Below are 12,817 nucleotides of genomic sequence, written 5' to 3'. Positions count from 1 at the left end.
ACAATATTGTGAGCAATACATTGTAATAAGTATTCTTGTTGAACCTAACCTAAACCTAACAGTATTGTTTTTTCTAAAGCAGGCATTGTCTTGTACCTTTGAACACTATTACGTAATGTACTTATGAACACCTTTCATAGGTACAAGATGTTAGTAAATAATTATATAGACTGTACCATCTTGTCATAATAAGTTCTTAACTGAAAAAGTAACACGCGTAATTATTCGTCACTTGAATTTTTACCAAATTTTAAGTTATTTTTATTATTGTGTATTCCACTTCGACAATACCAAGAAGTAAAACTGGCAAAATGAGGGATCATATTGATACAGATGCAATGAATGCTGTAATTGCTGCAATTACCAAGCATACGAATATCATTGCATAAAGCCTCCAAAGTTCAGAAAGTTAAATTGGGGACTCTTCATAAACATGTTAAAAATTACAAAAACTCGGGGTCAAGTGAACCACTTTCATACAATATTCGCTGTGATACAAAGAAAGTTTTCTCTGAAGAGGAGGAGGAAGTATTGGTTGGTTATTTAAAAACCTGTGCTAAAATGAATTTTGGTTTGAGTAAGAAATCTGCTAGAGAATTGGCATACAATTGCAAATAAAAAGAAGGCTGCATGTCAGTGGGATGTTAATGAGATAGATAGCTGGGAAGGAGTGGATGCGTCTTTTCATGAAGCAACACAAAAACAAAATCTTTTTAACAAAACCAGAGGATGTTTTGTAACAGACTGCCCACTCCCAGTTAATGCAATGCCAAATGAAAGTGTGCCTAACACATCAGAAGCTACTCTGTTTAGTGAAAACTATAAACACACCAGACGACTAATTCGTTATTGCAAGTTGAATTATACCTCACACATCCATCAACACCAGTGGAAGAGGCATTCAATAGGCAAAATAGCCCTATTTCTCCAGTGTAAATTCGGTCCTACCCCAAAGCTGCCCCAGGAAGTTCTAATAACAGAGGAAGAAAACCATGAAGATCAAGAATTAAGATAAATAGTCTTGAAAATGAAGAAATAAGAATGAGGTATGAGCAACAACAACTTAAAACAAAAGCAAACTCAAACAAACCAAAAAAAAAAGTAAGAAAGTTACGAAAAAGGTTCTACACAGCGATTCAGAAAATGATGTTATGGTTTTGCAAGATAGCAGCATTGGAGATGATGAAATGGTGGCTGAAATTTTGGAAGATATAGATGAATTTGAAAACGAAAGGGGGATTTCAAAGTGATAATTACGAGGTTGGTAACTTTGTGTTAGTTCAATTTTTAAACAAAAGAACATCCCTGATCATTACGTAGGATAAATATTAGAATCTGATAATGTGGCTACTGAATATCAGGTGAAATATTTGAAAGGGATAAAGGAAATAAATTTATCTAGGGCAGAGAGGGCTTTTTTGACGTTAATGAAGTAGATATCGTTATGAAACTACCAAAACCAATGAAATACGGTACCTCCTGAAGACAGCATGGGCAACTTATTTTTGAAGTTGATTTCTGCAACAGCCCTGAATTTAATTTAAAGTGATTATATGACACTGGAGATGTTATTAATTTTTTCATATCATTTTTCAAATTAAATTACATTGACAATGGACAGACTGATGCTTTCTAGAACTTTTCCATTAATATAAACTTGTATTATGATGTGATGAACAATTTTTCTTAAGTTTCCTTAAAAATTCACTTAAGTAACGATGCGTTTAAAGGTACACGAGGGTGTGTTCAATGGTACATGATCATCATATACTTCTGAACAAATTTTCAAATTTTTGTTTTTCTTTGAAAGTTGAAAATGTGATGTCTAACATGCATATTAGAGACATGGTTTGATAAAGAATATGCTTTTTGTCTTATTGTATGTATTTGCAACTCGAAATAAATAAATATAAATGATTTATATTTAAAATAAAATTGTTCAAAGGTACAGTGGTCTCCCCTAAGGTATAATAATAATAATAATAATTATTATTATTATTATATAATAATAATAATAACAATAATAATAAATTAATAATAACAATATTAATAATCCTAAAAATAATCGGAATTAGAACAATTACAACAAATAATAATAGTTTAGAAACATATAATTGTTCAACTTGTGAATAGTACTACCTCACTGGATATTCTGATGGACAGCATTTTCATCAGCAATCAAGCTATTTATGCACAATGGCAGCTCAGTCCGGAAGCCCTTTGTAGTTAATTATATTAATGTTTTCAAATTATATAATTTATTTTTGAATTATTGTCACTGAATATAATGAAGTGAACGTACTAGAAATTTTCACGTTATTTCCATTTTTGTTTAAATAATGTAAGTCAGTATAATTAAGTGTTATTATTCACTCAATACAATCAAGTAACGCACCGAGCTTTTGATATTATTTAAATTATAGTTTATTTAAGGCAAACAGTATAGCAAAGTAGAACACAAAAGTTTTCATGTATCTCACAATCAAGTGAATCCAAGGAACATCTACATAATATTTTATTACTTCATGTGTAGTCAATAGAACTGGACGAAATTAGTAAATGTATTTGGAACACTGCTATTATTTCATTAACTGTTGTACAGGAGGAATTTCGTAATATATTCAAATGTGTATTCAGTGTAATCAAGAAAGATTTAACTTATATGTTGTTGTTGGTGACCAATGCTAAGGTGCTTGCAATTCTTCCGTTCTCCTGTGGGTATCCCAATAATATTCGGTGGGCTGCAATGGTAAACCAGCATCTATTTTCTTTATTGCTGCGCACTGTAGCAAATGTTTATTCATGATGGAGTTCTTATTTCTATAGAGAGAGCACTGTGGTTGCTGGTAAATATTAATTCGATGTAGATGAGAGGTGAGACAATCATGTCTGGTTAAGCAAACTACAGAAACAGGCTTTTTTCGTGGTAAATCTGGAATGTTATTACTGTCTAAAAGGAGGATTTAAGATTTGCCGTCATTTTTCTTCTGGAATTCCTATTTACAAAAGGACTGGACTATGTGTTTGATACTAAATTTTGAAGCATGAAAAGAGCTTGTACCTATTATTATGAGTTTGATGTTTGTTCCATTTTTGGAGAGGAAGTCAGCCTTCTCATTACCTACTACTCCACAGTGTGAGGGTATCCATTGAAAATCTACCTCTTTCCGAAGCCCATGTAGAATTTTAAGAGCAAAAAAAATGTCTCTTACTCGTCTGTTTTCTGGAGGACTTGATATTAATGCTTGGAGTCCAGATTTACAATAAATAAGTATAAGCACTGTGTTAAATTTATGTATGTGATGACAAAGCTATTTCAAGTCTGTATTGATTGCTTCTAATTCACCATCATAATGGGTAGACAATGTTCCAACATATATGTAAAGGCTATAAATGTCACTGTAGATTCACAAATTTATTTGATTTCGGCCTAATTAAATTAATATTTTTCTCGCCTGACTTAATCTTTGAAGTTTTCTTTTGAACCTATCTCACAGAAAGAGCATATCATCCTGAATATCCTGAATAGTATGTGCTCCTATAGTAAGCTCAGAAAAATATTTGGCGCCAGAACTGAAACATAATTGGGTATTCGCCAGAACCAGGCACAACTTGAGTTACTTCAGTGCACTTCTTTTGATGAGTTAATTATGGCGCATGTTAATCTTGTAGTCTTGTAGAACATTATAATAATAATACAATTTTGAAGTAGTTACCCATGCATTCACACACCAAAGTCCGGACATACAGTGACACACCTATTCAACAGTGCTCGGTTGGTCTAGTCAATTAGATGCACATGGGGAAGTCCACTGCTGCGCTGTAACAGTTATCATGTCTGATTGTGAAAGAGCAGGACTCGGTCCAAATCGTCCTTGGGACAAACTACCTGTTCTTGCTCCCGGGCTTTTACCTCACCCCATCAACAGCATATGTAGGGTAATTTTGACACGCGATCCTGCACTCATTTCGCTCGCTTTATCACAATCATTTAAATCAGACCCTAATTACAGCTGATACAGCGTAAAGAAATACACCAATTTAAATCAAAATGTAAGAAATACTCTTCCACGTCTGCAAATGTTGGCTATCTACTTTATTCCTCTGCCAAAAAAATCTTCACAACGGGATGTCAAGTTTTTGGTGTGTGTTATGTTTTAGGAGTATATGCTTTTTCAAGGCGCTAGGCCGTGTAAAACGCCTGTTACAAATGTCGCATTTTAATGGTTTCTCACCAGTATGAAGAAGACTATGGCTTTTTAGATAACACGAACGTGAAAAACACTTTCCACAGACATCGCATTTGAATGGTTTCTGACCACTATGCTGCAATTCATGCCTCCTTAGGTTCCGCGACTCCGCAAAACACTTCCCACAGTCACCGCATTGGAATGGTTTTTCACCACTATGCTGGAGATTATGGATTCTTAGTTTACGCCGTTCTGTGAAGCACTTCCCACAAGCATTGCATTTAAACGGTCTCTCACCAGTATGTTGGAGTCTATGTCTTTTTAGATGATTCCACACCGAAAAACATTTCCCACAAACATCGCACATGAACGGCTTCTTGACAGAATGAAAGTTTGCATGCCTTTCTAGAGATTTTGAGTGAGTAAAACGCTTTGCGCAGACATCACATTTGAAAGGTTTTTCACCATGCTGCAATATATGTATCTTTAATTGACACACCTGCCGAAAACTCTCTCCACATACATCGCATTTCAAAGGTTTCTCATCCGTATTTTGGCCTTCATGTCTTTTTAGATTATTCAAATTCGTGAAACACGCGCCACACAAACTGCATTGGACCGGTTTCTCACCAGTATGATGCTGTTGATGGGTTTTTAGATCACGCCGTTCAAAGAAGCGCTTTCCACAAACATCGCATTTAAATGGTTTCTCACCTGTATGCTGCCGTCTATGCCGTTTTAGATGGTTCCACTGCCAAAAACATTTTCCACAAACATCGCACAAAAATGATTTCTTGTCAGTATGGCAGCGTTCATGATTTTTCAGGGTATTTGAATGAAGAAATGACTTTCCACACACATCACACTTGAATGGTTTCACACCACTATGCTGCAACTGATGCACTTTAAGTTTACTATGGTGCTGGAAGCACTTTCCACAGACATCGCATTTGAATTTTTTCTCAATCGTATGTTGGCCTTCATGTCGTTTTAGGCTACTCGAATCCGTGAAACACTTGCCACAAACACTGCAATGGAATGGTTTCTCAGTATTATGCTGATTTAGATGGATTTTTAATTTATGTCGCTCAAAAAAACAATTTTCACAAACATCACATTTAAAAGGCTTGTCACCAGTATGCTGATGTCTATGTCTTTTGAGATGATTCCACTGCCAAAAACACTTTCCACAAATATCGCACAAGAATGGTTTATTACCTGTATGGTAGCGTTCATGAGCTTTAAGGTTATTTGAATGAGCAAAACATTTTCCACACACATCACATTTGAATGGTTTCTCACCGGTGTGCAGCACCATATGGTCTTTCAATTTGCTCCGACGCTTAAAGCTCTTTCCACACGTAACGCATTGTAAAGGTTTTTCATCAGTATGTAAAATTTTATGCTCTTTCAGGTCTTTCGATTTCTTAAAACACTTTGTACAAACATCGCATTTCAGATGTCTGTCATCAGTGTGGTGATGTTCATAACTTTTTAGGTCCCTCGAGTGCGAAAAACATTTTTCACGGTCATTGCATTTGAATTGTTCCTCGTCTCTGTCCAGAAGTTCATTATATTTTACAGGTATTTGGTGCAAGGAATTCTTTCCACTGATATCGCAAATGGAGGGCTTTTCATCTGTGTGACTGAAGGTGTATTTTTTCAGATTATCCGAAGTCGAACAGTTTTCACAAATATCGCATTTACAATACTTTTCATCAGTATGAGGTCGAAAATTCTTTCCCGAAGAAACAGAATGACTCCCATCCTCACAAACAGTCATCTGATCTTCACGTGCAAAACGTTCACACTCTGACAATATCGTTGTGTAATTGGATTCTGCAAAACTTTAAAAGAAATATACCATCACACTATATAAGTCATTATCAATATATATTTATTTCAAATTTTTTAGGAATCACATTTAAACACTAGGGGTCACACTCATGTTATGTTCAAAGGTTTTAGTATCGTGTACCTTTATTAAATCTATCATTAGTGACATATAATATGTAATCACTGTCACCCTACATAGGTGGGCAGTATAGATGGCTGGACAAGGTATGCAGGCTAGGGAATAGGCATTGAAAATAATACATGGAAAAAATTAATCTTACATTAAGCCAGTCACGCAATTGTATTCTACACATGAGTAACTTTCTGAGGTTAACGATTATGTTCTGTAATATCAGATAAGTTAAATCTCACCACAGAACGGAATAAAATATTCTCATAATCATGAATAAACATTGTGAAATTCTAAATATGCTTCTTTGCATTATCTGTCATCTTCCGAGGTAGAATGCAAATTTAAATGACAAGACTCTCAAGCACAGTTTCACGGAAAAAAATTAATTCCTTAAATATAACTTATTATGCAAGCATCTATAAGATACACGTGACCTTTTTACCTTAATTCATTAATTTCCACAGTTACAGAAGTACGAAGTTGACCGGGACATTCAAAACGATATCTATTAAATTGCTGATGAAGAATCAAAATTAATTTATTTACACAGTCACTCAGAACAAAGGGTACACACCAGGTGGCAAGGATATTAATTTTCAATCTTGACCGAAATATGTTGCATTAAAACAATTTTGTGAATTATTGCAGAAAGGAAGATGAAGGAGTGTATCTATGGTGACATTATTGGGGGAAAAGTTTAAAACACCACAAAAAAAAGTGAAAGAAATTCGTTATGTCATACATCAATAACGAAGTAGAGAAAATTGCTAAATAATAATAATAATAATAATAATAATAATAATAATAATAATAATAATTCAACCTGATTTTACATTGTTTGGTTCCTACGTAATTTTAAATTATGGCACATTTTGTACCATCTGTGGTTATTCAAAACAACTCTGAAACAGAGGTAGCAACGAATCAGGACAATACCATCAAATGTTTCCATTAGAATTATTTCAGACATATACGATTCTGACAGTGCCCCACTCCAGTTGTAGCGATCATATATTCTTAGTCCTATCTACTTCATATGGAGTGTATAACATTAAATATAGTTCACCATAATCTTCCATGCCTTGTTTTTTTACTAATACAGCAAGTGTGATGAGTCCAGCTATACAAGAATAAGACTAAGAATGGTACTGGTTTCTTGTGTAGTGGATTATTTTACGATGCTTTATCAACTGCTGTGGTTATCTAGCGTCTGAATGGTATGAAGGTGATATGCGAGCAAAATGAGTCCAAGGTCTATCACTGAAATGCATTTGCTCGTTATGGGTTTAGGGAAAACCTCGGAAAAAACTTCAACTAGTTAACTTGTCCCAACCAGGATTTGAACCCAGTTCCGCTCGTTTCACCATCAGGCAGACTAACCGTTACTCCACAGCAGTGGACTTGTATTGATTAATCAAACTGATAATTGTACGAGGCACATCCAGAGAGTAAGTTTCTCAATTTAAAAAAAAAAAGAACACACACTTTCAAGAAAACATTAATTGGCAACAGGTACAGCAATGTTTCAGCTATTTTTCAACATAGCCACCATCAGCATTGAGACACATGTCGTATCTTGGGATCAACTTTTGTATCCCTCTGTCGTAGAACTCTGGTGCCTGTGAATGGAACCAGCATGTGACAGACTTCTTCAGCTCTTCGTCGTTGCCAAAACGCTCACCGGAAGACAGGAATTTCTTGAAGTGCAAGAAAACGTGAAAATCGCTGGGAGCAAGATCAGGACTGTAGGGTGGGTGATCAAACAACTCCCAGCCAAATTCCGTCAAAACAGGTTCTGTGCGCCCAGCCGTATGTGGACGAACATTGTCATGGAGGAGCACAACACCTGCAGTAAGCATTCCACGCCTTTTGTTTTGAATGGCACGTCGCAATTTTCGCAGTGTTTCACAGTAACGGTCAGCGTTCACTGTTTCACCTCTTGGAAGGAAGCCAATGAGCAGAATGCCCTTCCGTACCAGAACATCGTGCACATCACTTTCCGTACCGACAGTGTCTGTTTGAATTTCGTCCTGACTGGAGATCCACTATGCCGCCAATGCATTGACTGCTGCTTGATTTCCGGGGTGAAGTGCGAAATCCAAGTCTCATCGCCTGTGACGATCCTGTCGAGGAACTCGTCGCCGTCATCGTGATACCGTTGCAGAAATATCAGTGCTGCTCCTAAACGTTGCACTTTGTGTTCGGGTGTCACACACTTTTTTGAACAGCAGGTGCTTAGTGACAATCTCATGCAACAAGGATCGCGATATCTACGGAAAATGGCTGCTCAGCTTCGTAATCGTGAAGCGATGGTTCTCCATGATGCACTGCCGCACCAGCTCAACACGATCATCACTGATGATGGACGGTCGCCCACTTCGCTCTTCATCATGGACACTTTGACGACCTTCGGAAAACTACCTACACCAGCAACGCACCATCTGCTTACTCATGATGTTCGGCCCATAGACCTGACAGAGCTGCCGATGAATTTCAATTGGCGCAATGCTTTGTGCATTAAAGAACTTTATCACCGACTGAACCTCGCAAGCGACAGGAGGAGTAAGAGCTTCCATTTCGGACCACTACTGCCACGCTACTGGCAACAGACGGGACCTGTCCAGCTGGCATATGATTGATGCGTCATAGATCTGTTACGCATGCGCAATTGACACGGCTAATTACGTTTATTTTCAAGGGGAAAAAATCGGGAAACTTACTTTCTGGACGCCTCATATATAAGGTCCACATCCACATTATAAGCTGGCACGAAGGAATATTTAATTTGATACAAAACATACTAGACATAAGAATGTAGACAAAGTTATTTCATATATAGACGATAATACAAAAGACAATATATTATAAAGATGAAGGAAATATTTGCACTTTGTGGAAAATCTGGTGATGCTTAGAACAGTGATGAAAGGAACAGTAACATTCCGAATATGAAGCAATAAAAGGATGCTTGATAGAGCATATCATTAAATCAATTAAATTGCAGACCTGTCAATCGACTAAAGATTTTGATCGATTAATCAGATGCATTTAACCAATTAATCATGTGGTTAAAAGAATTCTAGCCGATTTGACACTGTATTTGTAAGTTTGACCAAGATACACGTAATATCATTTTATAATCATTCCATATGTCATAAAGAAGAATACACGTTTTCACAAATATTTTTAATTTGATTGATGCACATTATTATTTATTAGGAATAAATTGATACTGGTTATGTATATAAAAAAAAGCAAAAATAAAAAGAAATTAATTTTAAAAAAAGTTTCCAGTTTACACTTATTTAGTTACATCTCTTCACTCCAGCCAAATACGTCATTCATTATGTTGACAAGTTTATTCGTTATGTTTTGTTTAATTTAATTTATTAGTCTGGCCCAATATTTTGGGTTTGCTTTGCGACATAGAATAGTTCACAATAAAATTTAAAATGAAAAATTATATAAGCAGGTTTCAAACAAAGAGATTAAGACAAAGAAAAAATGGAAACTAGTACAATTTAAATTAAGTGTACCCCCATAAAGATGTTGGCGAAATATCGCTACAGAAAATTTGATTATGGTGGTGATGATAGCATCTTGAAGATCTCTCTTCAGTTTGTATTTTTCCCTCCACTTTACACAGATTTTCGGAATGGTGCCTCTTGCTCCGAAGAAGAGACCAGTAACTGTGAATTTTTCAATGCTGTATTTCGCTGATAGCTACTGAATCGTGGACTAGTAGATTTTCCTTTTCTCTTCGTACACTTCAGATGGTTGAGTGGCTGAGATTTCAAATTTGATCATAGGATCAATTATTTCGGTTGTCTGTTTATTCCTATTTATAACTATGATATTGATCCTATGATTATTCCCACCATCATGAATACAATGAACTTCTTCGTGAGCATCTAGATTTTTGGATTGAAATGCATCTGCGATCATAGAATGTATGGTGTTGTGATGTTTTATTCTGAGTATTTCTCCCTGTGGATAATTCCCAAGCACATGTGGTAAAGTTTCATACTCACTGCAGTGCCTACAATGGGTTGTGCCTATAGAGCGATCAGGAAGAGAACGTATTGGTGCTACCATTGCAATCATTTTTAGCATTTCTCTCCACTCAGAACCTGATAATCTTTCATGCTTGATGATCCACGCGTTGGCTGCAGGTACTTCTTCAAACAATACAACTCCTTTTCCTTTCTGGGAGTATGCGCACCAGGTTTTCAATTCACGGTGCCTAAGAAGTCCCCTTAATTGCTTCATGGATCCTGTAACTTCATCTATGCTCACTTCAATTCCGACAAGCAATGAGTAGCAACGTTAGTAGACATAGATCCCCTTTGGAAAGGAAGAACGTGTTTAAGATTACATTGGATACTACTTCTGCTTCCATTATATCTGAACAATTATCCGCATTCCTAACAACAAACGTTTTTCTGTCAGTCACCTTTCCACATTCGTTTAATTTCAATCCGAAACTTTAACCAAGTTTTCCACCCAATGTAAGTAAAGTTCTCAAATATACAAAACTGACCACACTAATCTCTGAATAACCAGCAACCACGCACAACTTTTGAGAGTGAACTGATCATCTAGAACCATCGCAAGCTGGGTTTTGACAGTTTCATTAACAACTAATGGACAATTTTTTTTCATTTTACTAGGTTATTTTACGACGCTTTATCAACATCTTAGGTTATTTAGCGTCTGAATGAGATGAAGGTGATAACACCGGTGAAATGAGTCTGGAGTCCAACACCGAAAGTTACGCAGCATTTGCTCATATTGGGTTGAGGGAAAACCCCGGAAAAAACCTCAACCACTTAACTTGCCCCAACCGGGAATCGAACCCAGGCCACCTGGTTTCGCGGCCAGACGCGCTAACCGTTACTCCACAGGTGTGGACTGGGCAAATTTGGTTCCATGTGAACGAAACAGGCGTATTCAATTGAAAGAAATACAATTACTAAAATCATTAACCCTCTTCCAATTTCAAAATTCCAGGTATCTTGGGTGGTTACTTTGACAAAGAACAACTTGTCAGCAAATAAAATACAATATAGCGTACGTCCATCGATGATTCGTGAAACTAAATGATCACCTGAGCAGAGTTCTCAAAGAAAAAAAAATTGTTAAGAAGGGATTTGTGCGTACATGTCCTTACAGTATTACTGCGTTTAGCTTTCTAAAACACGAAGACAAGAACCCATCAATCACAGCTTAAGACCAACGCACCAAATGCGCGTGTGTGTGTATCTAATTTCACCCATTTCACTTGCGTGATTCGGGTTCCGCATATTGCAGATAGATGGCAGAATTGTGACCCATTTTCAATTTGTACACCACTTTGGCAGGCCACGATGTACATGATGTTTATCTGTGAACAGCAGTGTTGCCACTTGTATGGATCTGGTACAATTTTAAGTGATCTGTACCCCAGTACATACAACTATTTCAATTTTCAATTATTTCGTACAATCTGTACTTTCTTCTATTGTCTTAGTATTGAAACAGACATTATTATTAGTTGCTTTAATAAAGCTGAAAAAATTATTATGATTCCTACCAAGTTGGTTGCTGTGATTATTATCGGCAGCCGACAATCAAATTTGTAGGTCACATTAAGGTCAACACATTAACAGAGAATGTAACTAATTAGAAACTGGTATTGAAGTTTCTTTCTTTCACCTATTGACCCATTGGCCATTGTTGACATAGATTACTACGATAACTGCAACTGCTGCAAAAAGCAGGACTGGACTGGTTATTATGCCATTTGTCTGCAAGTCTGTGTATTGTATTATATTTTTCATTATAACTAGTTACTTTTCTTTGTTTGTTTTTTTTTTTTTTGCTGCAATTCGCAATATGGTATTTGTCGGATATAATTTTGTTATTCCAGTGTGGTAAATATTTCACCAACTTCGGCAATATTGGTATGATTACCAAATTATTCCAATTGTATATTGTTCAGCAAAGGTTATAATCAATATAAGATTAAAATAAAGTTTGTTAGTTTTTTTAAATGTTTGTGGTTAGGTTTGTTAAAATAAAACATGTTTGCAGATACATGTATTCCTTATTTTTGTAGTCTTCCTTGTCTTGTAAAATATATGTTCATGCTCTTTTTTCCGTATTTGTAATTTGTACCGGTGTCTTCACGAGAAGATTTGGCTGCTACAAATTTGGTACATTATAGAAAAAATGTCTACAATATGATACAATTTCCAGAGAAATCTGGTACATTTTATTTTCGGCCAGTGACAACACTGGTGAACAGTTATTTCATGTATAGGGTGAATGTATGTGTAAGTGTAGTGTAGGGAATGGGTGAGGATGATGACGGTAGGAAAGGAGAAGGGGAAATCCGGTGCTGGCACATAGCCTACTCCTATCGAATAGCACCAAGGGAGCCACCAAGCTTAACATCCCCATCTGACAGATGAATCACTATCAACAATGACATTGCCTTCTCTTCATATGCACTGAGGAGAGATTTGGGATTTGTGCTACCAGACATCACAAGTCAGTTATGTTTCCTTCATGATATATTTAATCAGTTCAAGTCCACTGATGAAAACGTATTTAATCAGTTACTCGAATTTTTAAATTAATCGATTTTTCGATCAAATCGACAAGTCTAATTGTGTGT

The 12,817-nt window shown here is 36.1% G+C and overlaps 1 protein-coding gene across 3 annotated transcripts in view; it reads right to left on the bottom strand.

The window, feature by feature from the left end:
• Positions 1 to 2,239: 2,239 nt before the first annotated feature.
• The window catches only part of LOC138692962 (zinc finger protein 665-like), a 130,305-nt gene continuing 119,727 nt past the window's right edge, over positions 2,240 to 12,817 (bottom strand). For all 3 annotated transcript variants that reach the window (XM_069816384.1, XM_069816382.1, XM_069816383.1), the window contains exon 5: positions 2,240 to 6,037. In XM_069816384.1, the coding sequence (XP_069672485.1) occupies positions 4,120 to 6,037 (1,918 nt within the window). In that variant the 3' untranslated portion in view covers positions 2,240 to 4,119. The remainder of the gene's footprint in view (positions 6,038 to 12,817) is intronic.

The sequence above is a fragment of the Periplaneta americana genome, chromosome 17 (assembly GCF_040183065.1).
Source record: "Periplaneta americana isolate PAMFEO1 chromosome 17, P.americana_PAMFEO1_priV1, whole genome shotgun sequence".
NCBI classification, from domain to species: Eukaryota; Metazoa; Arthropoda; class Insecta; order Blattodea; family Blattidae; genus Periplaneta; species Periplaneta americana.
The sequence above is the reverse complement of the archived record's forward strand: the minus strand, read 5'-3'. Positions and strand labels throughout refer to the sequence as shown.